This window comes from Symphalangus syndactylus, chromosome 9 (assembly GCF_028878055.3).
Source record: "Symphalangus syndactylus isolate Jambi chromosome 9, NHGRI_mSymSyn1-v2.1_pri, whole genome shotgun sequence".
Classification (NCBI taxonomy): domain Eukaryota; kingdom Metazoa; phylum Chordata; class Mammalia; order Primates; family Hylobatidae; genus Symphalangus; species Symphalangus syndactylus.
Genome location: NC_072431.2, coordinates 27376401 through 27401159, shown reverse-complemented (window position 1 = coordinate 27401159; position 24759 = coordinate 27376401). Strand labels below are relative to the sequence as shown.

The 24759-nt window shown below is 35.5% G+C and overlaps 1 protein-coding gene across 1 annotated transcript in view; it reads right to left on the bottom strand.

The window, feature by feature from the left end:
* LOC129489268 (uncharacterized) overlaps window positions 1–24225 on the bottom strand; it is a 34358-nt gene extending 10133 nt beyond the window's left edge. Inside the window, exons 1-7 of the mRNA XM_063609943.1 lie at window positions 24169–24225; window positions 23958–24009; window positions 23711–23892; window positions 21663–21787; window positions 14249–14331; window positions 5999–6088; window positions 4412–4835 (exon numbers count right to left, since the gene is read on the bottom strand). Of these exons, the coding sequence (XP_063466013.1) occupies window positions 4777–4835; window positions 5999–6088; window positions 14249–14331; window positions 21663–21787; window positions 23711–23892; window positions 23958–24009; window positions 24169–24225 (648 nt within the window). The 3' untranslated portion in view covers window positions 4412–4776. The remainder of the gene's footprint in view (window positions 1–4411; window positions 4836–5998; window positions 6089–14248; window positions 14332–21662; window positions 21788–23710; window positions 23893–23957; window positions 24010–24168) is intronic.
* Window positions 24226–24759: the final 534 nt, after the last annotated feature.

The window sequence follows — 24759 nt, the reverse complement described above, 5'->3', positions numbered from 1 at the left end:
CAGAGGCAATATTCAGAGAACAAACAATAAAGAATTTTCCAGATTTAGTGAAATATATTAACCTATTCCAAAAACTTAGCAAATCCCAGGCAGGACAAATACAAAGAAAACCATACCAAGAGCCATCATAGTAAAATTGTTGAGAATCAAAGGCACAGAAGAAAGAAACATTCAGAAAAACAAACAAAAAAGGACACGTGGCTTTCAAAGGAACACTAGACTGATAGCTTATGTCTTAACATAAATTATTCAAATCAGAAAAAAATTAAATGGTATTTCTAGAAAAAACTCTCAGCTAAGGTTTCTATCCCAAAATATGTTCCTCAATAAACACAGTAAAATAAATTTTGAAACAAACAAAACAGGCAATTTATTATTAGCAGACCAACACTAATAGACACACTTTTCAAGGGAGAAATGATCTAGATGGAAATGTGGAAGTGCTATATAAGAGAATAAAGAACACAAGGCAACAGAAACATACAGGCAAATACTAAATTCTACAGACTACCGAAAAATAATAGTAATATCTTGTGGGTTGAATTATATGTAGAACTAAAAAGCATGATTCTAATAATATAAAAGGTAAGAAAGGTCAATATAATTTACAAGTTCTATGTTTCCAGGTAGTATCAAGAAAGTAGTAGGAATACAAATTTTATTAGATTATAAGTCAATGATTTATGTTGTAATATCTAGCATAACCACTATAAGAATAGTAAAAAACAAAACAAAACCCAAATAATCACACTACTTGAAAGAAAAAAAAGAACAAATAGAAATATTTGATCTTATCCAAAAGAAGTTAAGAAAGCAAAAGGAAACATAAAGTAGTTGAACTAAACACAAAACAAATTTAAGTGTGTAGATATAGACCAACATGTAATTATATTTTATGTAGATGGATGACATAGTCTAATAGACTGTTCAGATTGGATTTTTTAAAAAACATAATGACTGTAGTATTCTTATAAGAGAAACATTCTTTTTTTAATCAACATTTATTTTAAGTTCCTGGGTACATGTGCAGGATGTGCAGGCTTGTTACATAGGTAAACGTGTGCCATGGTGATTTGTTGCACAGATCCACCCATTGCCTAGGTATTAACTCCAGCATGAGTTAGCTATTCTTCCTGATGCTCTTCCTCCCCCACTTTCTGCCCAGACAGGCCCCAGTTTGTGTTTCCCAACATGTGTCCATGTGTTCTTCTCGTTCAGCTCTCACTTATTAAGTGAGAACATGTGGTGTTTTCTTTTCAGTTCCTGCATTAGTTTGCTGAGGATAACTGCTTCCAGCTCCATCCATGTCCCTGCAAAGGACATGATCTCATACGTTTTATGACTGTGTAGTATTCCGTGGTGTATATGTACCACATTTTCTTTATCCAATCTACTGTTGATGGGTATTTGCGTTGATTCTATGTCTTTGCTGTTGGGAATAGTGCTGCAATGAATATAACACGTGCATGTATCTTTATAAATAGAATGATTTATATTCTTTTGGTTATATACATAGTAATGGGATTGCTAGGTCAAATAGTATTTCTGTTTCTAGAACTTTGATCTTTGAGGAATCACCACACTGTCTTCCACAATGGTTAAACTACTTTACATTCCTACTGACAGTGTAAAAGCGTTCGTTTTTCGCTGCAACTTTGCCAGCATCTGTTATTTCTTGATTTTTTAATAGTCACCATTCTGACTAGCATGAGATGGTATCTCATTGTGGTTTTGATTTGCATTAAGATAAACATCCTTAATGTAAGAACACAGAGAAGTTAAAATAACCAAATGCAAAAAAAATGTTTCATAAAAATCCTAAACAAAATTAAGCAGGCCCAGCAATACTATCAGACAATCTGAAAAGCAAAAGTTGGTAGAGCTGAGGAGAGATATTCATAACAATATAGGGGCTAATCCAACAAGAAAATATCCCAGTCTTAAATCTGTACATTGCCAAAAACATATTTTCAAAGTTTGCAAAACAAAAATCAACAAAACTAAGAGGATAAATTAGCAAATCTACTATTATGTTGGGAGATGTTAACATACCTCTCTCAATGGCTAATAAGGCAAAAATATTAAGCATATAGCATGCTGAGCAACACAATTAACAAATTTATCCTGATTGACATACATAAAAAGCTGCAACGAATAATGACAGAATTCACATTTTTTTCAAGCGCACATGAAACGTTTACCAAAATTGTCCATTTGCTGCCACAAACAAAACCTCAATGAATTTGAAAAGATTAAGATAACACAGATGATGTTACATGACCATGATCATATTATTAGAATAAATAACAAGAAGACAACTAGAAAAACTCCCTGGAAATCATACAATATGCTTGTAAATAATTCATGAGTCAGAGAAATTAAATTCAGAAATATAAAGTATTTTGAACTGAATGTGAATGATGACATAGCATCATAAAACTTATGAGATGTAGATAAAACAGAACTCAGAGGTAAATTGATAGCCTTACACCTAGGCAAGCAATAGCACTTCAAAGGTAAGGAAAGACCTAATAAACCTAAGAGCAGAGGACAATAAAATATCTCATGCCCTTTCTGTTTCACTATCCACTACCTGCATCTGCCAAGAATCACTATTCTAACATTATATGCTAGTTTTGTCTGTTTTTGAAATTTATAACAAACGGGATACCATATTTACTTATGTGCTTATGACTTTGCTCAATATTATGTTCATTAGATTCATCCATGCTTCTGTATGCATCTGTAGCAGTATCAATATGATAAATTAAAATCATATTCTTTTCTAATGTTCATTCTTGAATTCCTAGGATGCTCTCAGTTCAGTTGTAATGTACTCTTTTGTACACTGAAAGAATCAGGTATTTTTTCATTTTTTTCTTTTTCTTTTATTTTATTATTATTATACTTTAAGTTTTAGGTTACATGTGCACAACATGCAGGTTTGTTACGTATGTATACATGTGCCATGTTGGTTTGCTGCACCCATTAACTCGTCATTTAGCATTAGGTATATCTCCTAATGCTATCCCTCCCCCCTCCCCCACCCCACAACAGTCCCCAGTGTGTGATGTTCCCCTTCCTGTGTCCATGTGTTCTCATTGCTCAATTCCCTCCTATGAGTGAGAATCAGGTATTTTTTCAAATGTTATTTTAGTTTTGGGAGTACAGGTTGTCAAATTGCATGTCACTAGTGTAAACAACATGTCACTGGGGTCTGGTGATTTCATCACTCAGGTGGTGAGCATAGTACCTGATAGGTAGTTTTTTGACCCTCGCCTTCCTCCCACCCTCCATCCTCAAGTAGCCCCCATTGTTTATTGTTCCCTTCTTTGTCTCACATGTACTCAATGTTTAGCTACCACTTATGAGTGAGAACTCGAGGGATCTGGTTTCCGTTTTCAGGTTAATTTGCTTAGGATGATAGTCACCAGCTGCATCTATGTTGCTGCAAATGACATGATTTCACTTTTTGTATGGCTGCATACTATGGCATCTACATGACATGCAATTGACAACCTGTACCCCCAAAACTAAAATAACATTTGAAAAAATACCTGATTCTTTCAGTGTACAAGAGTACATAGTATGGCATAGTGAATATGTACCATATTTTCTTTATCCAGTCTACCATTGATGGGCATCTAGGTTGAGTGTATATCTTTGCTATTGTGAACGTGCTGCAGTGAACATACGTGCGCGTGTGTCTTTATGGTAGAACGATTTATATTCCTTTGGTATATACCCAGTAATGGGAGTGCTGGTTGAATGGTACTTTTGTTCTAAGTTCTTTGAGAAATCTCCATACTGCTTTCTGTAGTGCCTGAACTAATTTACATTCCCACTAGCAGTGTGTAAGTGTTGAAAGAATTAGTTTTCTAATATTAAGAATTTTTCTTGCATTTTAAGAAATCACACCTACTTCTCATTCTGCCCTTATGTAATTTTCACATTAACGTAAGGCCTATTGCATAAAATAAATTCTCTCTTGAGTCTCAGGGACAAGTTTTTAAAGGAGGAGATTATTTGATAATTTGTGGTTTTGGAGAACTCGTACAGGCACACCTCAGAGATACTGCAAGTTTGGTACCAGACCACCACAGTAGACCAAATATCACAATAAAGTGAGTTACAAGAGTTTTTTGGATTCCCAGTGCATGTAAAAGTTATGATTATACTATACTGTAGTCTAAGTGTGAAATAACATATCTGAAAAAACAATGCACATACGAAAAAGTGCTAATAATCATCCGAGCCTTAGGCAAGTTGTAATCTTTTTGCTGTTGGAGGATCTGACCTCAATGTTGATGGTTGCTGACTAATCAGGGTAGTGATTGCTGAAGCATGGAGTGGCTGTGGTCATTTCTTAAAATAACACAACAATGAATTTTGCCACGTAAATGGACTGTACCTTTCACAAAAGATTTCTCTGTAGCATGTGATGCTGTTTGAAAGCATTTTACTCACAGTAGAACTTTTTTCAAAACTGGAGTCAGTCCTCTCAAACCCTGCTGGTGATTTACCAACTAAGTTTATGGAATGTTCTAAATCCTTTCTTGTCATTTCAACAATGTTCACAGCATCTTCACCAAGAGTAGATTCCTTCTCAAGAAGCAACTTTCACTGCTCATCCAAAAGAAGCAACTCTTCATCCATTCATGTCTGACCATTAGATTGTGGCAATTCAGTCCCATCTTCAGGCTCCACTTGTAATTCAATTCTTTTGCTATCTCCACCACATCTGCTGTTACTTCCTCCACTGAAGTCTTGAACCCCTCAGTCATCCGTGAGAATTGGAGACAAAATTATCACAACTGTGAGGTTGCTACAGGCATCTAGTGAATAGGGACCAGATACACTGCTCAATATCCCACAATGTATAGGGCAGCTTCTGAAAACAAACAATTATTAGTCCAAATCATCAATGGTGACGAAGTTGAGAAATACTGGTGTAGACCAATTCAATTTCTCTAATGGTTATAGGTCTTTTATGAAATATATTTGCAAGTTGTCTTCTTCAGTAAGTCTTTTAATTAAAAGTTTATATTCATTGGCTAACTTTGTTCTTAGTTTTTTCTTAGCATTTTAAATCTCTGCTATAATTGTATCACTGTTGCTATTTATTGTTAGTATTGTTCGTTTTAGGTGTCTGCATTGGCTAATGCCGTGTGCTAAAGGTATTGTAATCAAACTGGTGCTGTGTTTTAATATTAATTTTGTACTTTAAGCACCATAGAGGTTGATATTTTGATTTGAACTTCAAATCCATGTTAGGTTCACCACTATTTTGGATTCTCAGATCAGTTCTTTATTCACCTAAATTTCAGGGAAAAGCGTAAGTTTACTTATAGTCCCTCTTTACCTACACGTGTCTACCCTTTTACTGAGGGCGAGTGTCTCAGCTTTGTGGGAGACTATCACTAATAATCCATTCCTTTCTCAGACACAGAGTATTAGCTACATCTGGGCATTAAAATCCAAGATCCTTTGTTAAGGAGAGGAATTAACTGTAGCTCACTCCACCCCAGCAAAATTACCAGCTCATGTAGTTCTCCTCTAGTTTTTGTTCCTTTTCCAATTTTGGTTTCTGAGGATATTTCACAAGTATAATTTAAATATTGGCTATGCAGTTAAAATATGCAATAAAATTTTATTCCACATTTGTAGCTGTTTGGTAGCAGCTGAGTTTTCAGATTATTTTGATCATCATATTGCTGAAAATGGGAATTACATCATCATTTAAAATAAATATTTGCATTTTCATGAGTTATTTAAAGTACATTTGTAATAATTCGGACTCAATTAATATTTGGCATGTTACATGCCATTTCAAGAGGGTTCTTTGATTTTATAATGTATAGCTTCTGTAATAAAATAAGAATAACATCTATGAAATATTTGTTGGTGGAAATACTTTTATTAATATTCTAAAACAAAAAGAGTCGTCATCAGGCCCTATTCATTTTCTTATGTCAAATTAAATATATATGTAAGTTACCTGATGTTGAAGCCTTTGTTTTTTGAACTTGTCTGGAGAAATTCCCATTGTAGTAGGCAACTCCCTTCTCGTTGTGAATTTTGGTCAGTCCTGAAAAATACAAATAATGATAAGATATTTTGCTATTCAATGAATTTATTTAGAGACTGAAAAATGAAGTCCTTATATCATTAAGGTTTTTGAGTTACCAGCAACAGAAAGTTAGTCACTAACTTAAGAACAAATGAATGAATTTAACTAATGTGTGTTAGCTCAACAGAATAAAGAAAAATCTGAAGTCTTGGAAAAGTCAAGATCCTTGTCTGTTTTAGGTATTTGGATTTTAAGAAGTATTGCATAATCTCTGCAGAATTTCCGGGATGGAACAGCTTCAACTGTTTTCTGTCTTTGTTACTCAGGTTGATTGAAATTCTTAGGCGAGAGAGTCAGATTGACCTAACTTTGGTCATATGCCCATCTCTTTTTAGTGGAAGAAGATAATCTTTACTGAAAGTCTCACTAGAATTCATAAGGGTAAGAATTAGTTTCTGTTATCACTCAGATACGGTGCCAATGATATTGAATACTAGAACTACAAACTATTATCCTCATAGAACAATAAGCAATTATTGCCTGCTTATATATCTGTGAGTTTGCTGGGGTTTGGCTTATCTTAGCTGAACTCACTCTGGCTTGGCTTACAGGCGAGGTGTTGTTTTAGCTCATCTCCACATGTCTCTCATTATTCTAGGGCCTGTGTGCCACCAGGGATATCTTCTGTTCATAGCAATGGCTAAAGAACCCTGGAGGCACTGGTTCAAGTACATTTGAAGCCTCCCTGTCATGTCTGCTTACACTCCCATTGATCAAAGCAAATAACACAGCCAATCAACAAGGTAGGGAAGTATAATCTGCTACTGTTGAAAGAACTGCAAAATATATAAATATAGAGAAGGGGAAGATTGGGAATAAAAGCATAATGTAGTCCAGTTTCCTGAAGGGAAATCTGTGTGCTTTAACAAAAGATGCACAAAAAGATATATTTCTGGAAAAAAAAAAAACAAACCTCATGTACACTGCAGTGTCTTAAGAAATGACTTAATAAGTACATTTGATTACAAAGTGAGTATGGACAAAATTGGGAAAATCAACTTTTATTAACTGTATTTTAGAAAAGGAAAACATTTTATTTCTTTTTAGTAACACATAATTTAATTGTATAACACATACAGATTCCAGTTAAGCCTCTTTGAGTAGGAGAATCTGGTAATAGAATTATCAAAGAACAACTTGGCACAGATAGAGCTGAACCTAGAAGGCATCAGAATACTTTCGCCTTTGTTTTATCCACATGACTTCCTTTATTTTGAAAACATTTATACTGAAAAAATCAGATTACAATGTGTATGATTTCAATCATAATGGGTAAAAGGGATGTTATTTATTTTAGGAATCTCTGAGATACGATCTTGAAGTTTCTTCACTCACTAACTTTATCAACCAATTCTCCATTCTGCTTTAGTTTTCGAATTCATAATAACATACAGAAAAATCATGGGGCCATTCTAAAGAAACTGCTTGTGAAAAATGGCAGGTTACATTTAAGGTAATATGTAGATACTTATCCCTTAAGGGAAGTATTTCAATTAAGTAAGGCGAAGGGAAGTAATCTAAGAGTTTAGGTGGGGAGGGATGAACGAGTCAGAAATGTGAAGACTAGCACTAAAGAGTATACCTCTTTAACGAGAAAGCAAAAATCTTACATTCTTATAAATGTATATTCTTCTAAATTCACTTACATGCTTATAAATTAAACCTGTGTTAGTTCACTAAACGGTGCTTTAATTGCCTAACTTCTGTGTACTTCAGGTGTGTTACCCTTATTAGAATTGTTCTCTATTGGACTTCTTGTTCACTCACCATTTCCAAAGTGATGGGTTATTCCTAAAACAATTTCTTAGGGGTCTTCTCTTCTTAGTCCACCAATATCTGGAATCTAGACCTAATGTCTAGGAAAGTGCCTAGCACAATTAAATATGCTCTTTAAATTTTAGACAAAGAAGCAAAGCAGAAAGGAAAGTATCCATTTACAGTGTACCATGAAGGGAAAACATATGCCACAAGTGCCCATCTGTGGAGAGTCTGAGTTTCCCCAGGAGTTCACAACACTATGCACTGTTAGATGAGAGGACTTGGCAGTAGATTCTCATTTCAGAGATCCAGAGTTCTTGTTTGTTGTGACTGTCTCCTCTTGGGCTTGTCTGCCTTTTCCTTCTCCTAAGCATGACAGTGATATCAGCTGAATTTCATTCCAACTCTTCTGAAATTGGACAGCTTTGTATTTCCCCCTTGGTTCCAAGGATCAAATTTAAATGCTATTTTAGCCTCTTGCTGCATAGGGAGCCTACAGGATATATTCTGCCTTTGCCATAGAGAACAGGCCTTTTCAAACATGTGGTAGAAAACCTGAGGGGGTTGGTTGTACACTGGAATTGGCCAGCGTACCCAGCAGCTTGCCTAGCCCTTGTAGCAAACATGTTAATTCAAGCTTAGTTATGCTAAACCTCAAGGCTTGTTCTTTAAAAATTAAATTGGTACTTCCACACAATTATTGGCTGAATATAATTTACACTGAGGTCCTAACTAAAGCTTCGCCATAGCTGTGAGAATAGTTAAGCACAGACCAGCTATCTTAGTCTGAAAAACTGCCCCTGGCATGGGAAAAGTAGAACTTTTGTTCACATGTGTTTTGCTTTGCCATATGTGAAACTGCAGTTATGGCAAAAGACTGTTTCCTGAGTAATATTTCAGAGCTCTGGACTACTGTCTTTTGGGAATGTTCTACCTGCAAACTGGCTTATCAACTTTGGTCAGAGAAATTGTGTGGGTCAAAACTTGTATTTTACATGATCCAGAGTTATTGCTATGTTTGAATTCTCATTATTTTGGTCTCCTCCTATGTTTGGATTGGTGTTAACAACCTAATATGTTAGGTTGAACCACACTAAATTGTCATTATTCAACCAGTTTTGATCGACAAAGATGACATTTTCATATGGCTCAACCTAATAGCTTTGATTTCTAAAACCATTTAAGTCCTATTTTATTCTAGCAATCTAGATATCATAATCACTAAATTATCAATCAGCTGGTGAATATGAGTGAGAAATATAGTGAGAAAACTGGCTCATCTTGAACTTTCCCTTGTTGAAGTCCTAGAGCTTTAGGCTACATTTTTGTTTTGACTGCTGGAGTCCTTCAGAGAGAAACGGGGTTTTCATGCTCTTTTTTTTTTTTTTTTTTTTTTTTTCTTTCTTTCTTTATATTTACCAAGGCGGGCATCCTGAGAATTAAAGACTCCTTTCCCTTCCCTTTCTCTGGCTTCTCTCTTTCAAAGTCCTCCTTCTGTTCTGTCTTTTTAATTGATAGTTTTGAAATGGATTTAAAAAATGATTTTTCAAGACAGAGTTCTGAAGAAGAACCTCGGCTTCTCTTTTCCTAAGTCCCAGAAACCAGAATAAGCCCAAGCAGATGGCTCTTGCTCAAGAGCCAGTCTACTTCAGTAGAGAGTTCAGCAAAGGCTGCCACTGAGTCACACAGAGCCCTCTTTTTACTGACAGTGTAATCTTGAAATGTTACCTAACCTTTCTGAGTGTCAGTTTCATCATTGGTAAGATGGAATAAGTACCACCTACCTCCCAGGACTAGTGCAAAGATTAAATATATAATATATAAGCCATGAAGTGTTGTGTTTTGTTTGTAATGTACACTCAGTAAACGTCATCTCCTTTTCATTCCCCTAGGTTCTTTAGCCTCAAGACAAATCTCAAGGGGAAGGCTATGTAATTCCAGAGTCTGTCTTCTTTTCTGTTACTAATGGGGACATTGCAGGAAATCTTATCTTCTGCACTTTTTTTTTTTTTGAGACGGAGTCTCGCACTTTCACCAGGCTAGAGTGCTGTGGCGTGATCTTAGCTCACTGCAACCTCCACTTTCCGGGTTCAAGCAATTCTCCTTCCTCAGCCTCCCGAGTAGCTGGGATTACAAGCACATGCCACCACACCCGGCTAATGTTTGTATTTTTAGTAGAGACGGGGTTTCTCTATGCTGGCCAGGATGGTCTCGATCTCCTGATCTCACGAATCGCCTGCCTCGGCTTCCCAAAGTGCTGGGATTCTGCATTCTTTTGATGAAAAAGTTCATTGCCCTAGTGGTGGGATTGTGTTCTAAGATGGTTATATTTTATGCCCTTGTTGTTTTCCAGGGACTTCCCTGAAAAATTTGAAGTAGATTGTGGAGTGTGAAGGAAAGGGGACTCCCGATACTACTTTCAAAAATCAGGTCCAAAATTCAAGAAAGAGTATTTGTGAATATGCACACTCCCTTATTTTAAAATGCTTTGCAATATAATACGTTATACTATTAAATTGAAACTGCTAGTTGTAAATATTAACATTTTCCAAATGCCTGGGGCTGCACACAAATGCTGATTCGCATGTAAACGGGTGTGGGTATGTCTAGTTTCTAAATCTGAATGTCTTCTTGCAGATTGTTAAGGACAAAGGGAGATGAAAAACTCCTAATTCAGTGATTCTGATTATAGAATGTATAAGATATGGAATTTTTAAAAATTAATTAAATATTTTTTGAATATCTGTTAAGAGCCCAGTGCTATGCTAAAGAGCACTTTTTCTCTTTTGCTGTTCCTTGTTCTGGTCTGCAATTACCTGTGCTTCCTTACCCAATCTCTTTTGGAAAAGCCCTGAGAGACCTCTGTTGGCTATCTGGAAAGTTTCTGCTAAGAAACAAAGAAGTCCCTGTGTTGTACCTCTAGGGAACAGAAATGTGAGGGATGATGGCTAAACTGGGTGCAAACACAGCTATAGAGCTGAGTGAACTGTCAACTGGAAATAGCTCCTTCCTAATTCTAATGAATTTTATTTGTGGAATATTGCCTCAACTACCAGTATTGCTTTGGGAAAATTCTGTTCTCTTTGGCAACACAAAGGAACCTCACAGTACAAAATGTAGGGATGGAAAGTCCAAAAATCTATTATGTTTATTGTTCATGTCATACTTTTTTTCCTGCAGACTTTTATTTTCTCAGCCCACAAGAAGAGTTGAAGAGAAGCAAATTTTTCAATTTAAGGCTTGAGAATACAATTTACACATGTTATATATAACATTGCCAGAGGCAGGATTTAAACACTCTTGGATTTCTGTAACTGGTGTCATGGTAACATAGTGGAGGGCTTCTGTGTAGTTTCGGGTATTTTACTTGTATTTGCTTTTATTTTTATTTTTCTCACAATGGTAGATTCTTGTGAAAAGTCCTCTTGTTAAATGAACTTTAGTATAGTATTAAATTTACTACCCAGTTCTTCCCCTAGAAAATACAGCAATTTTGTCACTATGTGAGTATTATTGCCAGGATATACCTGCTAATTTGCTGATGGCTCATTTTTAAAAGATTTTATAATATACATTCCATTATTGCTATTGAATATAATACTGTGTCTCTTACATTTTACATAAATGACTCGAGAACATCCACTTTGGTGCAATTATTTTACTAACACAATTAACTACAATATATGACATAGAAATAATTTTTTACATAAAATCAAGGGTATATTTTCAATCAAAATCCTTTCTACATTTAGAGAATTGTATTCTAACCAAAGTATAATGGAACCAATTGTACTCTTACCTAATTTGCCAAAATATATTCTTTAGATTGATCATTTTATATTTAAAAAGTGAAAATATTCCTTTGTAGACATTTTCATTAGTTGTTGTTTTATAGAAACTCTTGGTACAATTGTTAATCTCGTTTTGTTACTAGTGCATTAAATATATATGGAGATTTGCATGTTAGCTAAATGTTGCTCCATGGATTTGTGAGGGTCAGGTACTAGAATACACACACATATTCTTCACAGGAAAAAATTTATTCTACTTCATTCTTTTCAGATTATTTATAGTTATTGTCTATTGAACAAAATAAAAATAATTGACCGTTATAAATGATTTTGGTAAAATTGCATTCCTATATCTTCAGTGTCTCTGTAGCTTCTGGTATGTAACAGTGGTATTCTCAGGAATGGGAATATGAAGGTCAATATGATGAGAAAGAAAAAAAGTCAAAATGATTTGTGGAATGGTTTTGTTGTGGGAGAAGAGATAACAAGGAGGCTATTTTACTGACAGAGTTATAGGATGGATGCAAATGAGAACAAATTTTGTATTTGCTATGGACAGATATTTGAGAATGATGAATCATAGAACATTAATTAAGTAAAGCAACGGGACTCAAAAGAAATGGAAATTTCAGAGAGAAATGAACAGATATGTGTGGTTCCCTGGTCTCTTCTACTTTGTTATGGTGGCTTACAATGATTCCATTAAATCCCACTGAGAAACAAAGATAGAAAAAAAAATTAGGTCATTTTGTAATCTAATAATACTCATTTTATTTTAGTATCTAGTATTCTAGATCTAGGTCTTGGACTAATTCCCAATGGACATTCTACATACTTTTGTAAACTCTACATCATTCAGCAAGAATAGCCTTTGTGCAGCTAAGGCCGAGGACATAGTCACAAAGGTATATGACAAAAATATATGTTGGGTTGGTGAGGCAGAACCTCTAGCCATTACTAATTTCATTTAGAATAGGAATTCCTCCAAAGAGCTCAGTCTCAGTAGTTAGGAAGCAGAATCAAATTTAAACCATAAGTACTTGAAAAAGTTCTATTAAACATGATATTTATAAATAAAACAAAAAATTGGGTGGATATAGCTGAGCACATTATATGAAATAGTCTACATGTTGATGCTAATGTTGATTACTAGGCTTTCATTACAAGAATATTGCTGAAGTCCCTGTCCAAGTGTAGCTGAGACATTAGTATATGGGAACCTGGTTCCATATTTGATTAGCCTCTGGTACAAATTGTCTCTTAGCATCCCATACTATTTTAAGCTTGTTTTTGTCACTCCTCAATATAATGCTAAATTGTCTATCAGAGAGAGCCTAACACCTTTAAGTGTCATCTGTATAGGCATTTACTTATCAACAGAGGTTTCATAAATTCTATTAATATAGTTTATTGTTTACCAATGCCATTGGTATTTCATAAATTCATACAGTGCAAGAAATGCTGGAAGTATGGAGGACTGTCTCTCCTAACCAGAAAATAGGCTAATGCTTACTGTAAAACATTCTTCTAAAAATACTCAGTGCTTGTGGTTGTAGTCTGAAGTAGGAGTTTTAAGAAACTTTCCTGACTTTTTTTTTTTAAACACAATGGAAGTTTATTTCTTGTTCACATGAAGTCCCCCTCGTGTTTCCTAAGAAGCTTCCCGGATGAGTTTTGCAGACACAACAGACCTTTCTTTAGTGTCTCTACCTGAATTTTCATGGCAGAAAATAGCCTCTAGTTGTTGTATAGCTCTAAAGGTTCTCATTTATTCAGATATACATTATATTGTATATCCATGATTCCTTGCCTTCTAGTTTAAGCTATCATTTAAACAATAAGGGCTAGGGTTAAAAATGCTCTTTTTACAGCCCAGTGCTGTCTTATTTGGCTTTTATTACAGAACTATTTTATTTCAGCTTAATTACAAATATTTACTAATGACTTACCTATGTGCCATTTGATGGCCAAAAGTATATTAAGGAGGATTAATATTAATTGTATAATATAACAACTGGAGTTACTAAATGAAGCATGATAGTGAGACATATCAAAAAGAGTATAGCAGACACAGACTGGAATTTGTTGGTAGTCTCAGTAGGGAAGGATGTGTTTGTATCTTGTAAGATTTCTATACTCAGTGTGGAGTGTCACAAATGAAGTGATACCAGGCTCTTGTAAAGCACAAGAGAAAAACCGTTAAGATGATAAGCTTAAAATATAACACATGAGTTAAATGAATATATAAATAGAGTTAGGATATCTGGCTTCATATTATTTTATTAGGCAATTATTTAGTTAGGCAATAATACAAGAGACTGAGTAGCTGTATCTTGACAGGGACATGTATGTTTCTATAGTAGAACTCTCAAAGATTCTCATATGCTGGGAAAAAATGTGGTTGATTTTTTTCTAAGTTTGAAGAATGGGCAAATCAGTAAGCTCGAACAAATAAAATTGTTGTTGGAATCCTAATATTTGCAATTGTTCTAAATGAAGCGGAAAGAGAGGCCAAAAGACTCGTATCTTGTTTCCTCTTCCTATGGTCCACCTCCTTGTTCCCACTCACCTGAGAAAATACAGTTGATCATATCTGTAGCAAGGAGAGCACTGCCAATATTTTGTTCACGATGGTTTCTTAGTAAAAAGTTGCTGATGATAAAAATGAGATGTGTTAATGCAATGCAAATTGCATGGAAGGCCTGTGTTCTTGGTGGCATTTATTTATTTTGGCAATGATTGTTCAAGCATTGCTGTTATAATTAATTAAATCTCCATTCAGAAATATTTATTACAAGTTTGGCTGCCAACAACTTTTTATTATGATTATTTCAGCTAAATAGAGGGCTTATGATCTAAGATCACATGTTTTGAAATCACTTATATAAATTAATTTTATAAATACATACTGACTGCATGTTCTAATTTGTAAATAGGTCAAATGATTCTTATCTCCTGAAAGCTCAGATTTACTATTCTAGATTGTAAGTTTTCATTATTTTGTGTTTGATAGCAGCTATCAGATGAACTCAATTGTTTTCTTTTACTGGATATTTGAAAAGAAAATTGTTGGTTTTCCCTTCAAGTAAGTAAGCAAGCTAAGTATCATTTAGTATTCTTAAGCTTCTATGTGAGGTTGAGAGTTGTACAATAGTGTTCTGAAATCATGATTTCTGCAGCACGTCATCATCATAATCATTCATATTTATTAAGTGCTTCTAATGTAACAAGCTGTCAATCTATCTTCACAGCTATATCTATGTATCTGAAACCAGAGTTTATATAATCACAAATTAGGTAGATAAGTGATAGAAAAAAATCATCCCAAGAAGAGATGAGTAATAATAGCACAGTGGTTGATACTGTGGTCAGTCTTAATGATTCGCTTTCCTCTTTGGGGCCTTTGAGGTCTGTGGGCACGTGAACATGCGTTTTTACTTTCTGCTTTCTCAGCTTATCACTATAATGGGAACAACTCTTTTATTTTATTTTATTTATTTATTATTATACTTTAAGTTCTAGGGTACATGTGCACAACATGCAGGTTTGTTACATATGTATACATGTGCCATGTTGGTGTGCTGCACCCATTAACTCGTCATTTACATTAGGTATATCTCCTAATGCTATCCCTCCCCCCTCCCACCACCCCACAACAGGCCCCGGTGTGTGATGTTCCCCTTCCTCTGTCCAAGTGTTCTCATTGTTCAATTCCCACCAATGAGTGAGAACATGCGGTGTTTGGTTTTTTTGTCCTTGGGATAGTTTGCTGAGAATGATGGTTTCCAGTTTCATCCATGTCCCTACAAAGGACATGAACTCATCGTTTTTTATGGCTGCATAGTATTCCATGGTGTATATGTGCCACATTTTCTTAATCCAGCCTATCATTGTTTGACATTTGGGTTGGTTCCAAGTCTTTGCTATTGTGAATAGTGCTGCAAAATAAACATACGTGTGCATACTCTGGGAACAACTCTTAAAAATCATGGCGATCGCCCAGAGCAGTGGCTTATGCCTGTAATCCCAGCAGTTTGGCAGGCCGAGGTGGGTCACTTAAGGTCAGGAGTTCGAGACCAGCCTGGGCACCATGGCAAAACCCTGTCTCTACTAAAAATACAAAAATTAGCCAGGCGTGGTGGTGCACTCCTGTAGTCCCAGCTATTCCAGAGTCTGAGGTGGGAGAATTGCTTGAGCCTGGAAGGCGGAGGCTGCAGTGTGCGGGGATTGGGCCACTGAACTCCATCCAGCCTGGGTGGCAGAGGGACTCCTTTTCAAACAACAAACCAACAAATAAAAAATCATGGCAATTTTTTTTCTGCAAAATAAACTTAAGAAACAGAATAAACATTTACAATTTTTTTTTTAAAAAAACTTGTGTTTGTAACGAGTTAAAAAAGAAGGAAACAACATGAGATAAGAGTGCACAATGCATAAAACGGAATCAAAGTTACTACATTAAAACAATGGAGCAATGAGGCCGGGCACGGTGGCTCAAGCCTAGCACTTTGGGAGGCCAAGGCGGGTGGATCACGAGGTCAGGAGATCGAGAGCATCCTGGCTAACACAGTGAAACCCCGTCTCTACTAAAAAAGAAAAATACAAAAAATTAGCTGGGCGTAGTGGCGGGCGCCTGTAGTCCCAGCTACTCGGGAAGCTGAGGCAGGAGAATGGCGTGAACCTGGGAGGCAGAGCTTGCAGTGAGCCGAGATCATGCCACTGCACTCCAGCCTGGGCGACAGAGCGAGACTCCGCCTCAAAAAAAAAAAAAAAAAAAAAAAAAATGGAACAATGAGTAAAAACCATGACAATGCTGAAAAATTAAATCCGTGAAGAGGATGAAAAATCGGAGAAAGTTTCTTCTAACTGAAAGGGAAAAGATGTGATGTGGAGAACAGACACAACATATATGATTTAAATATATTTTTTAAAAAGTTTTGAGTGAAAACGCAGAACTCATGGAGTAGTGATCAATTCTAAACTTCAGAAGACTTAAAACTTTAGATTGAAAAAGTTTATTGAACATAAGTGGAAATCTACCTGATGAAACATATTTATACCTGTGCTAGATTTTTATTTTACATTTAAAAATAGGTTTAAAATGTTTTTCAGCCGTCTAGATCAGATTAAAAAATAGGTTAACACAAAGAGTAAAAGATAATCATGCTGATTTCAGATTTCTCATATCGAAGATATTGGATTAACATCCAAAGAGTTTCCTCAGATCTCAGAACTCTATATCTGTGTTTGAGGACCAAAGAAGCACATTCTGTGATTACTCACATCTTCTGTAAATAAAGATATAAAAATCACAACTCGGTAAGAAATAAGTTGTGCAGGTGAAGTACATTAAAGCCAATTAAATAGAGAACTGCCTTTGAATTAATGCAATTTTAAAAGAAATCCCTGAACTTGAAAACAGATCATTCTATAAAATAAATTATAAGATGCCAATATTTCACGTTTAAAAAAAAAGGGAGTGAGAGGCGTCTATAAGGATGAATATCCTAAATATTAGGTGCTCTACTTAGAGATTTAACAGATTATTACTAGGGAAATAAAAGACAACACAATTGGAAAAAGTTATAAAATGATATAAGAAGTCACCTCAATTTTACAGAAACATTTTATGCAAATATCAATATAAATTATATTGTATATATTTTTAATATATTCCAGTGAAAGAGATATTTAGATGTTGAATGAAAGATTATTAAATTCTTTCATGCGTTTTTATTTTACATATTTTCAACAATGACTATTTATCAACTACATAACACAGAACAAGAAATAATAAAATAATGATTTTGTATTAACATAAAATTTAAAATATTTTCATATACATACAATGACATTAATCTATCTAGAGATTTTTAGCTAATAGAGTATTTTCAGTGACAAACTTGAAGAGATAAACCTGATTATATTTGAATGACTTAAGTCAATTATATATATATAATAAAAGTGGCATTTATTAAGGAGAGATTTAGTTGTATATTTATTATACATTTAGATTAACAAAAAAGTGGAAATTGAGAGTAGTTAACCTGGCAAGTGAGAGAAATAATAGCCAAGGTGAGCCTTAAAATAAGTGCCATGATAGAAATGCATGTGTTCAACTTTATCTTAAACAAAGACCTCAAAGAATGAAACTTTTGGGAATAAGCATATCTGATTTTTTTAAATTTTAATAATTTTCATCCATAGATCAATGATTGAGTGAGATATGATGCTAAAAATTTGCTCTGCTGTTGCAATTTTAATGTAAAGAATTAGAGAAGAGATAACAGATGTCTGCACTTTTGGCAGGAAAGAGCTTATTTCAAATTCTGGGCTGATTTAAGGCCTGTTTAAAGCTAATTTGTCACCTGGATGATGATTTTTTACTAAAAAGTAGAAAGCTCATCTTGGGGGAAAGTGAATCTGATGTACTGGCTGTAATTGAAAATCAGAATACGTTTGTATTTTGAAATTATGTTGCAATAGAAACTAGGATTATATCTCAATCTTTGTGAAAGTATTTTTTATTAAAAGAAAACTTTGTATGGTAAACATTTTTTCTTCCGAAATTTCCTCAGAAAGTTAAATAGAAAAAATCTTAGGAGCTAAATGTGCCAGAACCTATTTTGGTCCATGAAAATTGCATTTGTCACCCACTTTTCCCTTTCCAGCACCCACCCACCACAAGGCTGACTCAATAGGTGGAGCAGGTGTCACGAATTCCAGTGAGCTCATGAAGTGTTGAATGTGTTCCCGTTGCAAGTCACTTACTATGCTATTATTCCTCAATCCCTGTGGGAGCTCTTTCTTCTGTGTTTACTTATTTTAATGTATTTGACTTACAGAAGAGTTAAAACAAAACTCGTCTTTACTCGGTTTATTTTTACTTTTTCTGATTACTAAGGTAAATACGTGGGAGGTGAAGAGAGATGTTGGCTCTTTCTGACCAAACTTCAGATACAGAAGGTCTCTTGCAATTTATGCTGTGTTACGTTGGCTAAATGGTACTTTGCACTTACTAAACTTAATAGTTTCTAAAATTGGAAACTGTTTTCTTCAAAATTGTATCGTATATGTTTCTCTTTTTTCCCAAATGTTTTAGAAAAAGATTAGGGGATTTTTTTTTTTATATTTTCTTATATTTGTTTGTAACAAGTTGTAGTGAATTCAGGGCTTGAAATCAGTTGATTTTTATTCTACAAATGAATCTCTTCCTTCTTCTGTTAAACTGCATTTATTAATTATTTTATCTTAGGTGGGCTAAACATTACTGTTAACTTTTATTGCAAGATCTAGAAAATGAAGCCAAATTACAAATGTCTGTATTGTCGGTAATGTATTTTTCTTAATCATTCCCAAACTTACTTTTAGCCTCTGTTTTATTAACTAAATTTTCTGCATTTATATTAATTGTGGAGACAGGCTGGTGTAGTGGATGAAATGTGAACTTTAGAGAAAGATTCCTTCAGTTTTAAGCTGAGCCCTTCAACTTTATAACACATTAGCAGAATATAACATTAAAAATTTAGGAAAAATTAAAAGGATCAGATTCTTCATCTGTAAATGGGGACAAGTATAAATAATGAATGGAAATATTTTCAGGGTTTTATGGGGCAGTATAATTTAAATGCCTAATATTATTTAGTTCATGATTGGTGTGAAAAACATCTCTGCTTCTGATCATCCTTTGTTAAAATTTCAAACCAGCTGTGAAATAAATGTTGTAGTGCAGGCATCAAGGGAAGAAATCTAAATAATTTATAGACACAAAGAAATGAGTCTTTGGGTGATCATCTACAGTTATAGTAGTTGAATAGATGCTGTGTTTCTCAGTCTTTTGCAAATGACTTTTGGAGAATTGTTAACCTCTCAAAAATATATTCAGTTTTAAAATGAGCACTTTATGGCATTTAAGAACATTAAATAATTACTTAAGAGAATACTTGAAAAATGTGGTAAAACAACAGCATGTTATCCAGGTTACAGTTCATGGTGTTAACTCATTTTGTTATACCTGATTTTAAGAGATTTCACAATTTTCTCAATATTTATCCAAAAGCATTCCTACGCTGGTAAAATATTCTTTTAAAAACGATATACAGTGAGGTCCTGTAAAATTATAATTGCTCGCAGACACCAGCTGAAGCAGAGACTGATGTGTGTCTGAATTAGTTAGCTACTACTACAGTAATGATATTTAACAAACTGCGTCTCTCTCCCTCTATTCTGCATCTTACAGCAGCAAACTGATTCTCACCTACCAGGCCAGCAAGCCACTTGTGGTTTAGCTGATCTAGGATGGTCTACACTGAGTGGCTCTGTCTCAGAATGTGGGTTCACTGGATGTGGCCTCAAACTCGTATGTGCACAAGTTTTGGTCTACTTCACGTCTTTCATCCTTCCTGAGGCTTGCTGTTTTCAAGGTTAAGGGAACAAATTGCAAGGGAAGGTGAAACTTGCTCAGGACATTTAAAACATTTGCTATTGTCAATTCTGCTAATTTTCCACTGACAAAGCAAATTTTATGGCCAAAGCCAATATCAATGAGACAGGGAAATAGATATTGCTCACTCTCCTGAGAAGTACTGCAAAGTCACATGGCAAAGGTATGGGTGCATGGAGAGAATGAATAAATTAGAAGGATCTGATCTACTATGGTGTTCACCAAACTTTCCTTCCTGAGAAAATACTTAAATTATGTTTCTCTTGCTGATAGGGTGTCACATGGGAAGGGGTGATGCCAATGAAATGTAGTTAGAAGTGACAAATGCCAATTCCATGCTTGGCTCGTAAAACCTCTCACACTATGCTTCTTGCTCTCTCCTTATTAATTTGCTGGCTAAGTGTGGAGGACTCTTGGACCTGGAATAATATGTCCAAGCTACACAGTCGCAATGGAAGGAAACTGGACTCTAATTTTATACAGGAGAGCCTCTGAGTAGTCTCACAATGATGTGTGACATTAGGGCTAAATAAACTTTTGTTGTGTATTAATCTTCTCAGATCTTTGGCATTATTTGTTATAGTAGCTAGCCTATGATACTAGACTCTTCAACTTCTTAACATCTATCCTAAATATTCAAGTGTCTAAAATAATTCCACCAAAGAATCAAATACGTGTTCTGGATAAGAGATCATCCTCAGCACTTCCTTCAGGACTCAGGTGAATCTAAGTAGGGCATATCTATCAAAGCACTTCATTTGGAATATTGAGGGGGAGATTGTACTTCTGAACTGAGAAGGCTGTTATTTAAAATGGTAGGATGGATTTCAGTGGATGTGTTTGAATAGTGAAATTTACTTTCAGATTGAGGTATTTGAGGGGAATTATTGGGGAAAAATTGAAAAGCTGTGGGCAAACTTAATTTTTATTGTTTAATTACTACTTCTAACAAAGCTGATGAATGCACATGGCAATAAATTCAAATTGTATAAAAGGATATATAATTAAAAACTAAATCTCTCTGTCTTCTCTCCAGATATAACTAAGATAATGGTTCCCTATGTAAATCCTCAAGCATTTTTTTCTGTGTATATACTCTACATAAGAGCCATTTTGTGCTGGTTCTTAATGCTGGTATGAGTACTGATTCCCACACTTTAAGAATTGGGTGCTAGGCCTGCACCTTTTCTATCCACTGCCGTATAATTAATGCCAGATGGTACCTTGACAATATCTGAGGTGATGCTGTGTGACAGTACCTATTGTGATGATCAGAATTTATGCTTCAAAGATTTTATGACTTACAGGAGATGCCAAATTTCTATCTAACCGAAAATATTATGCTCAGTCTAAATGCAATGTTAAAATATTAGAGTTTAATTTATTTCATCTTGGAATTGCAATCTGGAATTTAGGAGTTTATTTTTTTTGGTAGCAAAATGGTGCATGGTGTCAGGTGAAATTATGTAATTTCTCTCAGTAAAGGAACAAAGGTATACAATCTACATCTAAGCTATTCTACTTACTTTTCCGTAAGTACCTTGGATTAGAGCATGCTTTTTTTCTTGAAGTGATGGGGTCTTTTGTGTACCTTACCTCTGCCCTCAGTAATTGTAATTGTGTGGGGCCCTGAGAGTCCAGTTTCCTGAAGCCGAAAAAAACACACTTTGTATGAGGAGGGATATTGAGAGGTCATTTGTACCAATGGTGACCAGATGGCTTTGAAATTTTGAAGAAGCTCGGTGTGGGGGCTGTTTGGAATCAAGGGCAGATTTGAAACCATATGGGATTGTTTTAGTCCAGAAAAGTTGAAATTTATAAAGAAGAATGGCTAAAAATAAACCCAGTCTTGGGCAATGGCTAGAGGAGGAGCAATTCCTCAGAGTTGGGAATACTGGGTTCTTGGCTTCTTGCTATAAATATGTGAATCCCTCCTCTCTCCTCCCCATTCTTTGCCTCCTGTGACCCTCCATCACTTTGTTTCCTGTTTGCTTTTTTTCTCAATGGAGACTTTATAATTTTGTTGTTTACTGTCTGTGGTGCAGGGAATGTTACTGTCAGGTCTGTTGAAAGGCTGCCATGGAAAGGGTCAGCCTCGTCATTTGTTTTTTTATGGAACCTCCTGCTCTAAGCTAGCAAAGCCCTAAATCATACCCTTGTTCTGGGAGACAAAGTAATAGACGAAATGGTTATTTAAAACAGGGGAAATAAAACGTCACTCAAATATCCCTAACAGAATTGTTTATTTTACTCTCACCTTTAATCACAAGTAGAATTATTCTTTATTCACAAATACTGTGAATCTAAGCTTTTAGCTGAGCATTTAGTGGAACATCTACCCAGTAAGCCTTGCTTATGCTGCAGACAGCTACCCTGAGGAGTGATTTGAATTTAAATGTGATTCCCTTATTAGTTTCTGCTAACTGCAAATATCCCAGGCACTTAATTAAGTGGCTGAGTAATGTATGAATGCTCACTTCTGCTTGTCATGCAGAACAAAGTGATGTATTTATATTCCATGCACAATATGAAATTTAATGACACGGGCAACAGTAATTTAGAAAACCTTTGTTTTATTGTCCTTGTTTTTGCTTAAGCAATTTCTTCGCTTTGTCATAGTTTGGCCAGGACAGTGATATAAGACTTGGTCTAAATGTTAGCTTCTGGCAGGTGACATTTCCTAATAAACCATAGGTTCTTCTGTGCCATCTAATGACTGTAAACATCGGTGGGTTTTCGTTAACTATGCTACTTTGGCTTTTGTTCCTAACTCTAATTTTGATTTAATAGCAGAGAGCAATTAGTTTACCTGGCTGGTTAGCCATTGAAACAAAAGAGAAAATGTAGATTCTGCTTGGATTTGAACAAATGCATTGGGTTGCAAAGTAAACAAATATAAAAACAACCAGTACTTCTTTTCTGAACACTAGATGATGGAGAGCAATAATATTGAGGCAAACTCTCCTGATAAGTATCGGGACGAGTTTCATGTTTTTTGTTTTTCTAATATTGATATTTATTTTTTACTTCAGGAATGCAAAAATCCAAGATATTTTTGTTTACTATTTAAGGTGAATTCCAAAGCTTTGGCACTAGTTTCCCTCTATCCCAGTCTCTCTGGATTTCCCTCAGGCTCACATAATACTTCAGATACCTCTAAATTAAATGTGCATGTCTTGTCATTTTAAACTGGGATGTGCATATGTTTGGTCATTTGGACAGATGTTTGACTTGTCAGATGGTGCTATTGTCATGCACAACAGAAGGAATTCATGTCCTTTCTGTTTCAGCTCCTTTGCTCCACGTGTGGGGTTAGGAAGCTTCTTTAATTAGAGTCTCAACTCTTTCTGTTCTGGAAATCCTAACCTCAATTAGTCTAGTCTCTTTATTTAGACTGTGTCATTTGTTTCCTAATGGATTTAGGTGGGTGATGAATTGGATCAAAGTTGCAACATATTACTTCCTGGCATAAAACGTATTTTATATGCTGAATTCTGTGCCACAAGAAAGCTGCAACCTTCATCTGAACCATAATTCCTGACTTCATGAGGAACTGTGTGCAAATTATGTACCCTTACTTTCACATACCTGCATAATCTCTTTCCTGTCAGCTTCAGCCACACTCTGCCCAATCTCACTCCAACCAATGCAGAATGACGTCAGGCTGCTGGGAGAACATTGCTGCGCAGTTCCTGTCAGAGAAGCCCTACTGCTCAGTAAATTCTTGGCAGTGCTATTCCTTGGTGCCTTGATAACCATAAACTGCTGTTCTGTTTAAAACAATTATTGCATTCTGCAAGATTCTTAGTCGTATTTGACAATATTTCAGTCTTACTTTTCTGCTCTTCTCCTATCACACCCTCAATTGTAGGTGTGCTGACAAGGCACTGAGCAAGGGAATGGGAAAATACTGGAAATGTAGCAAGAAATGCAAGGAACTGTTCTGATCTCCTAATTTCTGTGCACCTGCATTTGATGGGATTACTCGCTCTGGCTCTGAAATCAATCGTCTTCTGTCTCATCCCCTTCAGCCATTGTGACCTCACCATATGCCCCTGACTGGAGAGAAGCCCAGGTTGGCTGCCTACAATCAGAGTCCACATATGTTCGGGGGAGGGACCCCAGAAGGCGGCTGACAGTATTCCTTTAGCCAGAAATCCCTTCAGGGAAGAGAAGGGTGCTCCCCTTTGCCTGCTTTTATACTACAGACTGTTTCCAACTCCAGCTAGAAGTGACTATTGCCGATTATGGTAACTTACCTTTACCCTCCAGCTGTAGAGCTCAGCCGGTGGATCTTACCCATTTTGGCAAAAAAAAAAACCTTCCTTTATTTCTCTTTTTTTCTTTGTTTTCAGCTAATCAGTGGTGACAAGCTCCCTTTGACTGCTCACTTCTCCAGTGAGGCTTCAAGCTTCTAGGCATCAAGATTAGTAAGGCTCTCTTCTGGGTGGGCCAGTTTGTTTCTCAGTGACACGAAAATGTTGCCTGGGGTGTGCACTGGGTGAGGCTTGTCAGTCAAGATATGATTTTGCACTTCTGATGGATTTTCCAACTATTCACTACAAGTTGAAGATACTGGAAATATATACTTCCCTATATCTCTTCTCCTAACCACATTGAATTGTTTTTATTTGAAC